This window comes from Leuciscus leuciscus, assembly GCF_965113295.1.
Source record: "Leuciscus leuciscus genome assembly, chromosome: 23".
Lineage (NCBI taxonomy): Eukaryota > Metazoa > Chordata > Actinopteri > Cypriniformes > Leuciscidae > Leuciscus > Leuciscus leuciscus.
The window spans coordinates 2,381,038-2,399,049 of NC_138747.1; the positions used below are offsets into that span (position 1 = coordinate 2,381,038).

The 18,012-nt window shown below is 36.4% G+C and overlaps 1 protein-coding gene and 1 long non-coding RNA gene across 2 annotated transcripts in view; both read right to left on the reverse strand.

The window, feature by feature from the left end:
- LOC309488059 overlaps positions 1–1,116 on the reverse strand; it is a 1,706-nt gene extending 590 nt beyond the window's left edge. Inside the window, exons 1-2 of the long non-coding RNA XR_014202006.1 lie at positions 1,081–1,116; positions 1–732 (exon numbers count right to left, since the gene is read on the reverse strand). The exon at positions 1–732 is cut by the window's left edge and continues 590 nt beyond it. This is a non-coding gene — a long non-coding RNA (uncharacterized lncRNA). The remainder of the gene's footprint in view (positions 733–1,080) is intronic.
- Positions 1–18,012, reverse strand: part of LOC309488022 (CLIP-associating protein 1) — a 77,121-nt gene that overhangs the window by 39,720 nt on the left and 19,389 nt on the right. The window contains exons 9-12 of the mRNA XM_082156046.1: positions 6,496–6,624; positions 6,026–6,102; positions 5,200–5,292; positions 3,287–3,432 (exon numbers count right to left, since the gene is read on the reverse strand). Coding sequence (XP_082012172.1) covers positions 3,287–3,432; positions 5,200–5,292; positions 6,026–6,102; positions 6,496–6,624 — 445 coding nt within the window. The remainder of the gene's footprint in view (positions 1–3,286; positions 3,433–5,199; positions 5,293–6,025; positions 6,103–6,495; positions 6,625–18,012) is intronic.

Consider the following 18,012-nt stretch of genomic DNA (forward strand, 5'->3'; position numbering starts at 1 on the left):
TAGGCTATCATTTTTGCAGCATTTACAAATGTAAATAAATTAAGATCTGCTCTATCTCCATAGACAGTATATAAACGTCTATCTCCCTCCCCTTAAGAAAAAAAGAAATAAATCGTTTGTACTTAGCAAACGTTATCACAGTATTTGTGTGTGTGTGTGTGTGTGTGTGTGTGTAGTTTCAAAAAATTGCGCGAACGTTATCACAGTTCGTGTGTGTGTGTGTGTGTGTGTGTGTGTTGCACATCCATAATTGCAAAAGGGACGCGATTAAAACTTTGTAAGTACATAAATGTATCAAATAACCATTCCGAGACGTTTAGTCCATTCTCATTCGTGTCTCTTCATCATCTGGGTCCAGCAGCAGGGCGGGGATATGCAGCTCATTAACATTTAAGGTGGTACACTCCAAAACAGCTCTTTTTAAAACAGGCCCCAAAAATGACATTTTCAAATGGTTATAATAAATTAACTGTGGGGTATTTTGTGCTGAAACTTCACAAATGCATTCTGGGGACACCCAAGACCAATATTACATCTTGTAAAAAGGGGCAAAATAGGTGCCCTTTAATGATTAATGGGTGTGTTTTGGGATTTACGTGTGTTAAACCAATCAGAGTCTCATCTCCCATTCCCTTTAAATGCCAGTTGCGCTCGTGCCATGGCGGATTCGCTATTTACATGACGGAATTTGATAGTGGAAAGACCGAACACGTCTCCAGAGCGCAAACGGATCTGCTCGTGCGCGAGGTTAAAGTGCGCTAGCAGAACATCTATGGGACAAGCCGGATTCCACCATATCTTTATGTACACAATAATAATCTTTTACATTGTAATCCTTTTATTTGAAATATTTGCCATGTTTGTGTGTTGCTGTGCGTCACTGTGTGTGTAATAAGCAGAGTGTGTGTGCGTTGTGGACCCGCCTACATTACTAACACGCTCTTTAAATAACAATATATATATATATATATATATATATATATATATATATATATATATATATATTGCGCCATTGACTTTAGAACAGGTTTCAGTTGGTCAATGGCTCAGTCTATTTCTGTTGACGTACCAACAATGCACCAGAACACACCTCGTTCTCAGACCAGCAGCCCATGGGCGCAAATGCATTTGCTATTTAAACAACGTGGCGCAGGACGTGAAAATGATAATTGCGTCGGGCTGAAACTAGCAAAACATACTTATAATAATAATAATAATAATGTTACTGCTGCATTGCGCCGGGTGTAAGATAGGGCCCTTTACCTCATTTTAGCCAAAGTATTGCATGTATCCTTTGAAGAGGATTTTGCATTGTTACCCAATATGTGTTTATTTTATGCGTATTAGAGCATCATATCATTAACTAAGGTAGTTGCCTATGTAGACAGTGAGGCAGGTTTTGGGACGGAGCCCATCAGTGTATTCATGCACACTTTATGCCTTCACGCTCTCTGCCTTATCATGAAGTGAAGCAGATCTTACAGTGTTGGAATCCATCCAATGTTTGAAACCAGACCACTTAAACTAATTGATTCTTTTCATTACAGTAAGTCTGTCAGCACCAGTCAGCAGTCAGTCTATCTTCAACTAGAACTGGGCGAGATGATGGTATACTGTAAACTAGCAACTGCGTCAACTCATAGAGAACTGTGGTCGGTTACGGTACATTTGAATGCTATCAGTGAACAGGATTGCTTTACATCACAGAAAACAATCAAAGGAGATGAAGTACTTTTAAGTATTTTTCTAAAAACAAACATATTTTATTAATTTAATAATTAAATATATTTTTTAATATTATATATAAATATTATTCAATAATTTCATTGATACTTTTCATTATTGCAGGAACTTTAAGTGTTAACTTAAAATATTTTAAACATTACATACGAATATAAATATATTTATATATAATATTTATATAATGCAATAAACATCACATATGAATGTAAATGTATAAATATATAAATTCAATATTTTTCAGAATTGCAGAATTTTTAAGTATTAATTTAATATATTTTAAACATTATATATGAATATAAATATATAAATATTATACTGTAAATAAATACAATTCAATACTTTTATTGATACTTTTCAGTATTGCAAGAGGTTTAAGTGTTAATTGAATATATATTAAAGATTATACATATATGAATATAAATATATAAATATTATATATAAATACATTTCAATACTCTTATTGATACTTTTGCATAAAGTGGAAATTTTTAAGTGTTAAATATATTTTAAAAATTATATATGAATATAAATATGTACATATTATATACAAATAGAATTCAATATTTTGATTTATACTTTTCATTATTGCAGGAACTATATGCGTTAATCTAATATATTTTAAACATAATATATGAATATAAATATATAAATACATTTCAATACTTTTATTGATACTTTTACGTATAGTGGAAATTTGTAAGTGTAAAATATATTTTAAAAATTATATATATGAATATAAATATGTATATAATATATACAAATAGAATTCAATATTTGTATTGATACTTTTCATCATTGTGAGAATTTTAAGTATTAATTAAATATTTATTTAAACATTACATATGAATATATAATATATCAATAAATGTCTGCTATTCTTTAGCTTGCTTCCTAACACAGTCTAATAGACCTGCCATTGTATATTATGACAAATTGCTTTTGTTCCGTTGTCTTGGATAAAAGCGTCTCTTAAAGGCACACTATACAGTTTGCGTTTTTCTCAAACAGCGCCGCCTAGAGTCGCTGTGGAGAACTTGTATTTAACATTACTGTCGTAAATACCACTCAGGCAGAGCCGTCGTTTTCCTTGACTCTTCTGACCGCGCTCTCTTCGTCTTCTTCGTCGACTCTGCCATGATTCACGTCTGAAATGCGTGCTAGTGTCTTCCACAGAGGCTGCTTCATTTACGTACATATTTACAGCGGGTCTATTCGCACGGGATTAGTATCACCTGAGGGAATTTTTCCGGACCTTTTTACTGAAGGTAAAAGTCGCCTTAATCTTTACTGACATTGTCCATATGTTGGTGATGTATGTGACGTCGTGCCTAAAGCAAGTCGTGATTCTCGCGAGATTTGTCGGGGCGCCAACTCTCAAACTTGCATTGCTGGTTTTGCCAGCGCCGTCCCACCCCCGCTTTGCTATCGGGATGATCCGCCCTACTACGAGTTCGTTTACCATCGAAATGATTTAGAAGCTGCTATATTAAGGTACAAATCTTGCATAGTGTGCCTTTAAATGCATGAATGTAAAAGTCCTCACCCCAGTGTGATACAGGCCTCGCGCACCACCTGCGAGCGCAGATCTTTAGCCGAGAGTTTGAACGACCCCTCGAGGAGCCGTAACTGCTGGGAAAAGCCGTCGTAGTCGCAGGCGCCGGCCAACAGCAGAGAACGCACTTTCTTTAGCTGCAAACCAAACAATACATACAATACGGTCACAATCCTTCTTTACAAAACATACTTGACGTTTAGCACTCTTAAAGGGTTTATTTTGCAATAATTACAAGTTGACTTTACGTTTTCCTGCTTCTTAAACTATTGAGTAAAATTATGGATCAAACTATTGATTTGTGTGTAAATTATCTGGATATTATGTAAGATGAAACAGAGTGTGGCTATATAGGAAATAGTGGACAATACAGCTTAAGCCCTATTCAGACTGGACTAGTTTAACATGGAGAGTGGGGTAAAGTTATAATTACCAGAGCTTCTCTGTGATTTTAGTCCCGTCCGAATGTGCATCTCAGTGATCATTATGGACAATAGCCCTATTCGGACGGGATTTACTTTATAAGGGTAGATGGAGTAATGTCATTTTACCACAGGACGTCTGTAATATTAATGGCCAATTCGCATGGGATAAGATATCTCAGTAAAACTAGCAGAAGTGGGAGAGTAACTCGATTTGCGCATCGCTGTCACTCCTGTCGTCATGTGTGTATTACACTGATATCAAGTGCGCACACACATATAACCTATATTTATATATATAAAACTGTTATGTCCGGTAGAAAGATATATTAATTAACTTCAGATTGGATTGTGTTGGTAATAGGCACCACTTACCTAACGCTAAAAGAAGTTTTGTGCCTCTAGCAAGTGCTGTCGATCTTCTCTCTGATCTGAATGGTGTGTGTGAAACACTTGAGTTTTGCCACAGACTCGTCCCAGCGTCTAGAACACAACTGATGCTTTTTCAAGCGTCTCCATACTTGAAAAACCACGAAAAACTACTTTTAAACAGGAAATGACGGAATATTTACGTACATATTTACAGCGGGTCTATTCGCACGGGATTAGTATCACCTGAGGGAATTTTTCCGGACCTTTTTACTGAAGGTAAAAGTCGCCTTAATCTTTACTGACATTGTCCATAATGATCACTGAGATGCACATTCGGACAGGACTAAAATCACAGAGAAGCTCTGGTAATTATTACTTTACACCAGCTCTCCATGTTACACTAGTCCAGTCTGAATAGGGCTGATGTCAGTAAAGATTACAGCGACTTTTACCTTCAGTAAAAAGGTCCGGAAAAATTCCCTCAGGTAATGCTAATCCCGTGTGAATAGACACGCTGTAAATATGTACGTAAATATTTCCTGTTTAAAAGTAGTTTTTCGTGGTTTTTCAAGTATGGAGACGCTTGAAGAAGCATCAGTTGTGTTCTAGACGCTGGGACGAGTCTGTGGCAAAACTCAAGTGTTTCACACACACCATTCAGATCAGAAGAAGATCGACAGCACTTGTTAGAGGCACGAAACATCTTTTAGCGTTAGCTAAGTGCCTATTACCAACACAATCCAATCTGAAGTTAATTAATACATCGTTCCACCGGACATATCTGTTTTATATATATAAATATAGGTTATATTTGTTTGCGCACATGATAACAGGAAGGTGACGGCGGTGTGTAAATCGAGTTACTCTCCCACTTCTGCTAGTTTTAGCAGAATTTAGCGAATTGTCCATTAATATTACAGACGTCCTGTGGTAAAATTACATTACTCCATCTACCCTTGTAAAAGTAATCCAGTCCGAATAGGGCTTTAGTGTCATTATATGCAAATATCTGACCAAAGAATGATGCCATTGACCAATCACAATCAAGTATTCCAGAGAGATGGTTACCAATCAGGTGTTTTATTCCATAATAAATGTGAGATGACTCACTGCAGCCACTCGCTGTTCCCAATCATGTTTGTCATCGGAGAGAATTTCTCGGATCTTGTTCATGGAGTCCTCGAGCTCTCGAGCGGAGTAGATCTGTGAGTCAAACAACAGCGTCATCAAACTCACTGAAATCTGGCATCTCTCCAGAGATCTCTAATGGAAAAGCCATTGAACCGAGAGTCCTCTCACACCGGCACAGGACGTCCCAACAGACGCTCCACATGACAGATAAAACGTGCCAATGATGATTGCTAGCAGTTGTGTTTAAAGAGAGCTACAAATGAGAGAGTTCTCTACTAAAAATGAACAAACTAACATCAGTATCTACAGTAATATCAAGATTGCTTAAAAAGTTCAGAGACCTCTTTTGCATTTATACATTACTGTTCAAAATGTTGGGGTCTGTAAGATTTTTTAGTCTTGTCCTCACATAGGCAGCATTTATTTGATCAAAAATAAAGTAATATAAATGTGAATATATTGTCAAATGTATTTTATTCCTGTGATCAAAGCTGAATTTTCAGCATCATTACTCCAGTCTTCAGTGTCACATGATCCTTCACAAATCATTCTAATATGATGATTTGATGCTCGAGAAACATTTATGATTATTATCAATGTTGAAGACAGCTTGTGGAAACCGTGATACATTTTTATCAGGATTCTTTGATGAATAGAAAGTTCAAAAGAACAGCATTTATTTGAAATAGAAATCTTTTGTAACATTATAAATGTCTTTACTGTCACTTTTGATCAATTGAATGCAGAAGTATTAATTTCTGACCCCAAAACATTTGAATGTTGAGCATTAGCATTTCTGACTCGCCTGTACGGTCGGCACATCTTCAAAGGCACGGATGAAGTCTTCTTCATCGACAGCTCCGGCACCAGAGCTCTCTTTACCTGAGGAGACGAGAAGCAACAAGTCCAGTGTTTTTATGCGATATACCAAAAAGTGCATAAAAATAGGTGTTCCATCCAATTAAAATGTTTTATTACTTTTATTACAAAAACACTGGAACCCTGGGATCGACCATTCAGAAGACCAAACCTATCAGTTTCATCAAAATAACATGAACCCAGTCGGCGCCCGATAGCCTTGTGGGCAAGTGCGCCGACATGTAGCGCCGCTGCGCTTCAGGCAACCCGAGTTCGAGACACGGCTCGTGGACCTTTCCCGATCCCGTTCCCCCTCTCTCTCTCCCACCTCACTTCCTGTCTAGCTACTGTCACATCCAATAAAAAGGCAAAAATGCCACAAAAAAAATTACATAAACCCCTGAGAGTCCCTCTGACCTGAGCTCTTGCTGCTGGAAGCGGAGCTGGGCCTGCGCAGGGATCCCGTTCGACGCACCGATGACGCTCCTTTAGAGGAAGACGAGGAACGTCCTCCATCCGCCGAATCTTCATCCTCGATGTTCTTATCTGAGGAACGACAGACAAATCCCTTATTTAAAGCGTGGGCAGGCAATGATGTTTATAAACCCTTTCTGAAACTCAAATCAGTAACAATCAATAATAGAAGTGGTCTAAATATTAAAAAGTGTACATACAAGATAAGGCTGTAACACTTGCAGTGAAGCATTATATTTCTTGCTGCACTGCAAAAATACACGTGTGTGTGTGTGTGTGTGTGTGTGTGTGTGTGTGTGTGTGTGTGTGTGTGTGTGTGTGTAGCTCTGAAGGACAGCAGCTCCTTTGCTCAGGAAAAACCCTGCGTGGACGGATGATTCCCATCCAGAGAGGGAACCAGCACCAAGATCTGCCAGACCAGCGATCAATCGCCATAAATTATTTATGCACACACGCGCACACACACGTGCGCAAACACACACACATACACACCTCAACCTTATTCATCATGCATTAATGTCAACACCTCTTTCCCACAATCCTTCACTGTGGACGGTCTAACACGCTCTGAACTACTCCAGAAATCTCCAGGGAAATAAACACACACACACACACACACATATACACACACACACACTTTTATCCAGCTATCTATATGAGGACATACCATGAACATCCAAATTTTCATATAAATAAACAGACTAACCCAAACCCTTGACTGACCCCTAAAAGAGAAGTATGCAACCGTTTATACACTCGAAAACTGCTACCAAAAGGTTTGTCATCTAATTTCTGGGATCAATTTTGTATGCTAAGTGCAAACTACAACCCAATAAACACACATTCGTTTTTAAATTCTTATTTTTACACCAAGAAAATGCATTTTCTGTCCTTTAAACCCTCACAAACCACGTCTGAATTTGTATATATTCACTCACCTTATTTAATATCTTTATCAAGCATTTTTCCTTGCAGAGACTATTGAGGTTCCATAACGCAGGTTGTGAAGGCAAAACCTCACACACTCACACACACGGTCTACATGCAGCATTTAATCACAGTTATCAGATCACACACACACACACACAGCGCAGAGAGACAGACAGATGTGAGCTGCTATCACTCCTCCTGACCTACAGATAGGTACACTTACAGGCACAGATCCTCCGACACACCAGCTTCCTCAACATATCGTCACGCTTTCCAACGCTGCCTCATTCTGACACAGCCTCCACCGGCAGCTCGACCCCTCCCTGCCTCCGTGTGTGTGTGTGTGTGTGTGTGTGTGAACTGGAGGATGATGGGCTGATCTATAACTGATGAAGCCCCGCCCACAGATCGCTGGGTGGAGGAGAGCAGGGGGAGGGGCCAAGCACACGGGCTGCGTTCACAATGAATCTCAAGCATACTGCATACTACAATAATACTGCATACTACAATAATACTACATACTACAATAATAATAGAGCATACTACAATAATACTACATACTACAAGCATACTGCTTACTACAATAATACTGCTTACTACAAGCATACTGCTATTACAAGCGTACTGCATACTACAATAATACTGCATTCTACATGCATGCTGCATACTACAATAATAATACTGCTTACTACAATAATAATACTGCTTACTACAATAATAATACTGCTTACTACAATAATACTACATACTACAATAATAATACAGCATACTACAATAATACTGCTTACTACAATAATAATACTGCTTACTACAATAATACTACATACTACAATAATAATACAGCATACTACAATAATACTGCTTACTACAATAATACTACATACTACAATAATAATACAGCATACTACAATAATACTGCTTACTACAATAATACTACATACTACAATAATAATACAGCATACTACAAGCATACTGCTTACTACAGTAATACTGCTTAAGTCAAGTCAAGTCAAGTCAAGTTTATTTGTATAGCGCTTTTCACAATACAGATTGCATCAAAGCAGCTTCACAGTATTAAATTTAAATAATACAACAAAGTTTGTTTCAAGAGGAATTTATTGATTGATAAAATTAAATTAAATATCCCCAAAATATCCCCAACTGAGCAAGCCAAAGGCAACAGTGGCAAGGAACCGAAAAACTCCATCAAGTGACCTAATGGTGTCCTAAAACTCCATCAGGTGACCTAATGGTGTCCTAAAACTCCATCAAGTGACCTAATGGTGTCCTAAAACTCCATCAGGTGCCTTAATGGAGAAAAAAAAAAACCTTGGGAGAACCCAGGCTCAGTCGGGGGCCAGTTCTCCTCTGGCATTGGATAGAGGCCGGATTGTAGTTTGAACTGTAGGATTATATGAATGCCTGGCTGAAGAGATGCGACTTTAATCTAGTTTTAAACTGGGAGAGCGAGTCTGAGCAACGAACAGTATCAGGAAGACTATTCCAGAGTTTTGGAGCCAAATGTGAAAATGCTCTCCCTCCTTTGGTGGTTCTGGATATCCTAGGTATGACCAAAAGCCTTGAATTTAGTGATCTCAAAGAGCGCGATGGATTATAGGGCGATAGAAGATCCGTTAAATAGACTGGAGCTAAGCCGTTTAGGGCTTTATAAGTCAGTAGCAATACCTTGTAATTAATACGGAACTTTATAGGTAACCAATGCAGTGATGATAAAATCGGTGTTATATGATCATATTTTCTTGATCTCGTAAGAACTCTAGCGGCGGCATTTTGGACTAACTGTAGCTTGTTTATTGAGGATGCAGGACAACCAGCTAATAAAGCATTACAGTAATCCAGTCTCGAGGTCATGAATGCATGAACTAACTTTTCTGCATCAGAAACTGATAGCATATTACGTAGCTTAGCAATGTTTCTAAGGTGGAAAAAGGCTGTTTTTGTAACATAAGAAATATGATTTTCAAAAGACAGGTTGCAATCGAGTATAACACCCAGGTCTTTTACTGTAGAGGATAAAGTAACAGGACATCCTATGATGTTAAAGTTGTATTGTGCGAGGTTTTTTGGGCGGTTTTTTGAACCGATAAGTATTACCTCTGTCTTGTCTGGATTTAATAAAAGAAAATTACGCGTCATCCAATCTTTTATATCTTTAACACACTCTGTCAATTTGGAAAATGTAGCGTTTTCATCCGGCCGTGATGAAATATATATTTGAGTGTCATCAGCATAACAATGGAAACTAATTCCATGTTTCCTTATAATATTTCCAAGTGGCATCATATATATTGAAAATAACAGAGGGCCTAATACAGATCCCTGCGGCACTCCATAGTTTACTGGAGTTATGATCGATTTTTCTCCATTTAAATAGACAAAATGGTAGCGGTCAGATAGGTATGATTTGAACCAGCTTAGTGCTTGTCCTTGAACACCAGTATAATTTTGTAGTCGATCTAAGAGTATTGTGTGATCTATAGTATCGAACGCAGCACTAAGATCAAGTAAAACTAGTATTGAGATACAGCCTTGGTCAGAAGCTAAAAGTAAATCATTTGTGATTTTAACGAGCGCAGTTTCAGTGCTATGATGCGGTCTGAATCCAGACTGAAACTTTTCATAGATATCATTTTGTTGCAAGAAAGAGCCCAGTTGAGCGGACACCACTTTTTCTAATATTTTAGACATAAATGGAAGATTTGAAATGGGTCTATAATTTGCTAGATTATTATGATCTAATTGTGGTTTCTTAATGAGAGGTTTTATAACTGCCAGTTTAAATGTTCTTGGAACATGACCTAAAGATAAAGACGAGTTAATAATATTGAGGAGAGGCTCTTCCACTACAGATAACACTTCTTTCAGTAGTTTAGTTGGTATAGGATCTAATAAACATGTTGTTGTTTTAGATGAAGTGATAAGTTTATTTAACTCTTTTTGTTCTATAGTTGTAAAGCACTGTAATTGTTCTTTCGGGGTGATAATTGAAGCTGAATTGTAAGGCGCGATTGAAGATTGAACGTTTATAATTGTGGTTCTGATGCTTTCTATTTTCTCAGTGAAGAAGTTCATGAAATCATTACTACTGAACTGTAACGGGATATTTTGTTCGGGTGACGTCTGTTTATTTGTTAGTCTAGCCACGGTGTTAAATAGAAACCTTGGATTGTTTTGGTTGTTTTCTATTAGTTTGCGGAGGTGCTCAGCCCTGGCAGCTTTTAGGGCCTTTTTATAACGTGACATACTGTCTTTCCACGCGATTCTAAAGACCTCTAAATTAGTTTGTTTCCATTTACGCTCTAAAATACGGGTTTCTCTCTTTAAAACATGCGTAGTATTGTTATACCATGGTGCTTTATATTTCTCTCTGACCTTTTTTAATTTAATAGGTGCAACCACATCCAATGTTCTAGAGAGAATGGTGCTCATAGTGCTAGTTAGTTCTTCTAGTTCATCTGTTTGTTTGGGTTCAGGCAGCAGCTGAGACAGATTAGATAAGCAATTTGAGAAATTATCTATGGTGGATGGGAGGATTGTTCTGCCTGGTTGATAACGCGACGCCGCATGACATATTACAGCAGTACGTAATATGCAATGACATATTACAGCAGTACGTAATATGCAAACAGCATATTATGAACAGCAGTTGCTGTTATGAGCAGCAGTTGCAGCATATGCAAACAGCATATGCATGAACACTTCAAGCATACTACTTACTACAAGCATACTGCATACTACAATAATACTGCATACTATAATACTGCATACTACAATAATACAGCATACTACAATACTGCATACTACAATAATACTGCATACTGCATACTACAATAATACTGCATACTACAAGCATACTGCATACTACAATAATACTGCATACTACAAGCATACTGCATACTACAAGCATACTGCATACTACAATAATACTGCATACTACATGCATGCTGCATACTACAATAATACTGTATACTACATACATGCTGCATACTACAATAATACTGCATACTACAATACTGCATACTACAATACTGCATACTACAATACTACTGCATACTACAAGCATACTGCATACTACAATAATACTGCATACTACATGCATACTGCATACTACAATAATACTGCATACTACATGCATGCTGCATACTACAATAATACTGTATACTACATACATGCTGCATACTACAATAATACTGCATACTACAATACTGCATACTACAATACTGCATACTACAATACTACTGCATACTACAAGCATACTGCATACTACAATAATACTGCATACTACATGCATGCTGCATACTACAATAATACTGTATACTACATACATGCTGCATACTACAATAATACTGCATACTACAATACTGCATACTACAATACTGCATACTACAATAATACTGCATACTACATGCATGCTGCATACTACAATAATACTGTATACTACATACATGCTGCATACTACAATAATACTGCATACTACATGAATACTTCAAGCATACTGCATACTATTTTTTAGACTGTATGCGAAACAAAACAGTATGCAGTATGTAATGATAAATGTTTCAGTATGTTGTCACATGACCTCACTTCAGCGCATGATTAATTCAGTGAATGTCCAGTTGGCATCTCATAATAAAAATGTAATAATTAAAATAAAATATCTGTTCCAATTTGTGTAAAATGTATTAAATGTATAAAAAAGTAAAAAAGATTAAATCAATTTATTTAAAAAAAAAAATATGAATGACTAATTATAAAATATTTCATAAAAATAAATAAATGAATTAAAAAAAATCATATACTTATATTAATAATAATAAGTATTAATCATTTCTAGAGAGCTGTGTTTTGCAGAGAAGATGATTCAAATTGATGGAGGCTAATTTTAATAATGTATTTTTAAAGGTGTAATTTAAAAATATCAAAAGTATAATTAAAACACATTATTATTATTATTATTATTATTAGTTTCTAGAGGGCAGGTGTTTAGAGAGGAGAGTTAAAGTTATGGAGGTAGGCTAATTATAATAATAATCAATACAAAATCATAAATATAACTATAATAATAATAATAATAATAAGTATTATTATTATTATTATTATTATTATTTAGTGTAAGTTAGCAACACACCTAAAAATCACTCATAGCATCTTTAACCTTTGGAAGTCTGATCCAAAGAGGGAGAGGTTATATATTACTGGTGATATCAGTCCTGGATTATTCATCACAAATCAATCTGAGAGCATTGCATTGTGGGATAAACTACATCACTGAACATGAACAGCACATTTTGCAAAAGAGAAGTAGGTACTAGGTACTCCATGTGAACAGAAAATTCACATAATGAAAATGTATACTGCATACTGCAGAAATATTAATAGTACAGTATAGTAATATCACACCCTATACACACACACACACACACACACACAGAGAAGTTTGTGTCTCATCTAAACAGCTGACTGAAGTATGACATCATCATGACTCCTGGTGATGTCATCACCTCGCGGCTCGCGCTGACAAACACACAGTCACACACTGAGAACACTCAGCACTTTTAAGGAGTCACAACACATCTAAAACACACTGATGGACGCGTTTCTGATAGAAAGACAATTCATATTCAGTAATATTATCAGATGCTATTCGATGAGAACAAAATGTGACCTGAATAATGATACCATTGTCTTCTGTAAAGCGGCTTCATAGCTGAAATTAATACAGTGTAACAAATAATCAGAGCTCCAGTTATAAGTTCAAATAAAAGAGAGAAGAAATCAGATCATTCAGGAATATTGTGGTAATAGCAATGTATACACACACAGATGCTCATGCAGGCCAGCAGGGGGCAGAACACTGAAGATAATGAGCTAGTGTGTGTTACAAAGCAAGTTTGCACTCTAGATATACGTCACTTCCTGCTGAAATTGCAATTACAATATGCCACAATGGGCCTTAAAACGAGACTCAAACTTTTATAACAAACATTATATAACAGATTCACAAACACGATCCGGTTGAAAAATCTAAATCACAAATTATTAACACGGTCATATGAGTAAATGATCATCTCTGCATGCAGAACACGCGCTGATTAGACAGATTCTGTCCTGATCCTGTGATTTAAGGCCAGATTTCACCAACGCCACACACTGATCTTCCTTATTAATGATTAATGATTCCTGAGCCTGTGATTCAGAAAATCGGCTGAAACCAAAGCGCAAAAACTTAGAGTTTTAAAACACATGGAAATATTCTGACCTCTGACATAAAAAGTGACTGTGGCTTAAGAAACTGATGCCGTATTAAAGTCTGTAAGGAAGCTCAACTTCATAATCCCCATTAAGACCGAACGAGAGGAATGTGAGAAATATTCACTGACTGATGGGATGTTACATAACCAAACATTTTTCAATATTTATGGTGTAGTTCACAGAAAACTCAGAATGGCAGACAAAATATGGTTTTCGTTTTAGATTTAATTATCAATAATAATCCAGATCTGACTAAAGATGCAAACGGAACAACAATAATGCATGATCTAAATAAATGTGTCAGTATGTTGTCACATGACCTCACTTCAGCGCATGATTAATTCAGTGAATGTCCAGTTGGCATCTCATAATAAAAATGTAATAATTCAAATAAAATATCTGTTAAAATCTGTGTAAAATGTATTAAATGTATAAAAAAGTAAAAAAGATTAAATCAATTTATTTAAAAATAATAAAAAATATGAATTACTAATTATAAAATATTTCATAAAAATAAATAATTTAAAAAATAATATACTTATATTAATAATAATTATTATTATTAATTTCTAGAGAGCTGTGTTTCGCAGAGAAGATGATTCAAAATTTATATAATTTGATACTAAAAAAAGTATAATTAAAACACATTATTATTATTAGATTTACTTATCAATAATAATCCAGATCTGACTAAAGATGCAAATGGAACAACAATAATGCATGATCTATAAACACTTAATTTAAATAATACAGCATTTTTTTTTCATTATATTAATGGGAATTTGAAGATTAAATCTGCTTAATTGTCATGAAAACAGCAATAATAAAAATAATAATAATAAAAAATATATAGTTTCCTTTTGTTAATTCAAAATATAATTTCATCATTTGATTTTGGGGTGAATCACCCAAACGCTTCCTTATCTGCATGTGTGCAGATGTTACAGTGCATGAACACATCAAACAAAGTGATCTTACTCCCTCCTTAAGGCACAAACACACACAATATCTGATCAGCAATTCTCATTTTCCAGCCAAATTATTCTCTAACCTACTTTTAAAGTGTTTCACATGAAGTGACGAGTAGTTTGACCGACCAGAGGTAAAAAAAAAAAAAAAGTGTCCTATTTCAGCGGTGTGTGTCCAATCCAAAGCCGCTTATTTTTGCGCAGTAAGTGTGTGTGCGTGAATCCCACACACACTTTCACTCTTACGAAACGCACACAAGACGCTGTAAACACACGCTCTCTTTCCTGAAACAGCGCAGAAAGACCATATTAAACTGCACAAACCTCCGTTAGATTTCATGGTGTCGGACATCTAATGCTGAGGTTGATGCCCGTCTCTCTCTGATTCACAAGCACAGGCTTCTATTCACCGCAGGCATGTTAATTGGCAGCTGAGAAATGCAGGACAAAAGCAACATTCAGCTGAAAACACAAACATCCGAGGAAACTGAGGCTCATTTTCTCTTCATTACAGTCACTGTTTATGAAGCACGACGAGACAAACTCTAATCGATTTGAACTGACTATGGTTTTAAAACGGATTTTATTTGTGTGTTTGAAAAGTCAAGCATCAATTATAACTAGCGCTAAATTTAATGCATATAGCTTTAGTGTTTAACTCGATTAACTGGTATGAAGATCTGTCTCGGTTCATTCATTTGTTCATTAAATAGATGTGTTTGTGCCAGTTTCTTTGGCTATGCTCATGGTGAAAACTATACATGAGTTATTACAATTTAATAGAAGATATTCATGACCCATTTTTCCGAATTCAATCTAAAACTACATTTGTATTAACTTGATTTAAAAATAAAAAAAACTTTTCAAGAGTATTAGTAATTTCCTCAGACGAGTAGAAATATATTGCAATCCACTTGAGTTATTAAATTTGATAATAGATACTTAAAATATATTTAAAATGTAAAATTCTAAAAACTAAATTTGGATTAATTTGATTAAAAAAACATTTTCAAATTTTCTCAGAGAAGTAGAACTATTGCAATCCTATAAAATATCTAATATCTAAGTGTAAATGGGGTCTAAAATGTTCAATTTGCATGATGTTCAGACTGTCTAGTCATCTTTTTTATCTAAAATTAGATCAATCCAAAAGTTTATGCAACTGACTTTAATAAAAGTTATGACCTTCAAGAAAAAAAATGAGATGATTAACTTGTAATACTAGTGTAAGCGGGTTATGCAACAGCCGGTCAGAAATGCATGTGACCTGACAAGCAATATATTTATTAGGGATTTATATATGAAGTAATAAATATATGTATTATTTATTACTACACAGTATATTAGGGAATTTGTGCAAACTTTGCTGTGCATTTTTATTTTGTGCATTATATAAGTCACTACGCTGATGCATGTTATGTTCGTCACAAAATCCGAGACCGTCCCCTTAAAGATAGAAATCCGATCACTAGTGGTCACATTTGAGATGTAAATCCCAGGTGTAAACGGGGCCAAAGGTGATAACGGGAACATTTCCCTGTGAAAAGCCTGAATGTGAGAGCAGCGAACGCTATCAGAAACCCTCTAAACATCCCAGGACCCTGAAGTCGTGTGAAAGTAAGAGTATCAAATATTGAGTTGATGATCATGAATACTTCAGAGCACCTCAGATACCTGAGACGTGAAACTCACATGAACTGAGCCAGCAAACGAGCCGTTAAAACAGCATTAATACGCTAATGATGTTGATTCCAAGTCGCAGCCCATATGAGCTTAAGAAACATCCAGCTTAAGAGACACGAGATGAGCTCAAGACGTTCAGAAGATGCTAAAACTCGCACCTGAATAGAAACGAGGGCGACTATGAGCTGAAACCCTGAAACACTGGATCCTAACATGCATTAGATCACAGAAACAAACATCTTTAACACACACCCGGCGCTGCTGAACTAAACGCAGTAATGTTCATGAGATCTTACCGTCCCCTGCTGTCATGACGGAGGCTGGATTTGAAGAAGTGAAGCTCTGCTGTGTCTTGTGACTGAACACACACACACACACACACACACACTGCATCTGCAGCGACTCCCTCTCCACTGACCTCACTCACATTTAAAGGAATAGTTCACACAAAAATTAAAAGTCTGTCAAATCTGTTATCTGAGCATAAATGACAACGACATCTCAGAACTTTGATGGAGTGAAAGAGCATCAGTGATGTAAAAAGTCTGTTTACAACAAGGACCGATAACTATTATGTTTAAGATTTAGCCTAGTATTAAATATCATTCTAATTATAAAAGAATAGCAGAGTTCACGCCACAACTATAACGATAACGGCACAGAGGAACGACATGTTGGAATCACTTTCAGACATTTTTTTTTTTCCAGCTGATGAACAATAAAAGCATTAACAATCAATCAGAATCCATCGAGCATTTCAAGCGGCAGACGGCAAACCTGCAGAATATAATATATAATATAATTCAATAAACAGAAGGATATTGTGAGCTGGTGTGGACGCTAATATAGGTATTGTTCTTGGTGTGAACGAGCCTTAAATCTCTTCTTCACAGAAAAGCATCATATACCCCTTTTCAACCAAAAAAGAACTGGTTCGGAACTGGTGCTGGTTCAAAGTCGGTTCAACTTGCGAACCATCTCAGAACCTGTTTGTTTTTCCACTGACTAGAGAGCCCAGCGAACGACGTCGTTACGTCACTGTGTACGTCGCCATACGTCTGAGCTTTCCTAGAAACGCTTGCGCCAACTTCAAGCATACCAATTACAATGGCGGACTACATCGTCTTTCTGCAAATGTTTCTCCTGGCTTTCCGATCCTATATTGGGGTCAGAAGAAGACGTTTAGTACACATTTGTGCTGCTCGTCTGGATTACTATAGACGGAGGTTACGTTCGAGAAGAAGTTCGAGAATACCCCCGCCCCCAGCCCCCGACGCAAGCATGACGTGGTAAAAGAACGGTTCTAGTCCAGCAAAGAGTTGGTGCCGCTTTGGAACCAATTTTCCTGGCCGAGAACCGGTTCTTTGGCTGTCGAAACACAAAGAACTGGTTCGCGAGTAGGCACCGGCTCCGAACCGGCACCAACTTGGTGGAAAAGTGGTAATATGGTTTCAGAAAACTTGGAATACAGTGCATGAGTCAAATGGAGTAACTTTATGATGCTTTTATTGTGTTTTTGTCCATTTTAGAGTCAGAATAAATCAACATCCATTTTCACTGTATGGAAAACAGCAGCTCAGACTTTCTGGTAAATAAAAATTAAAAA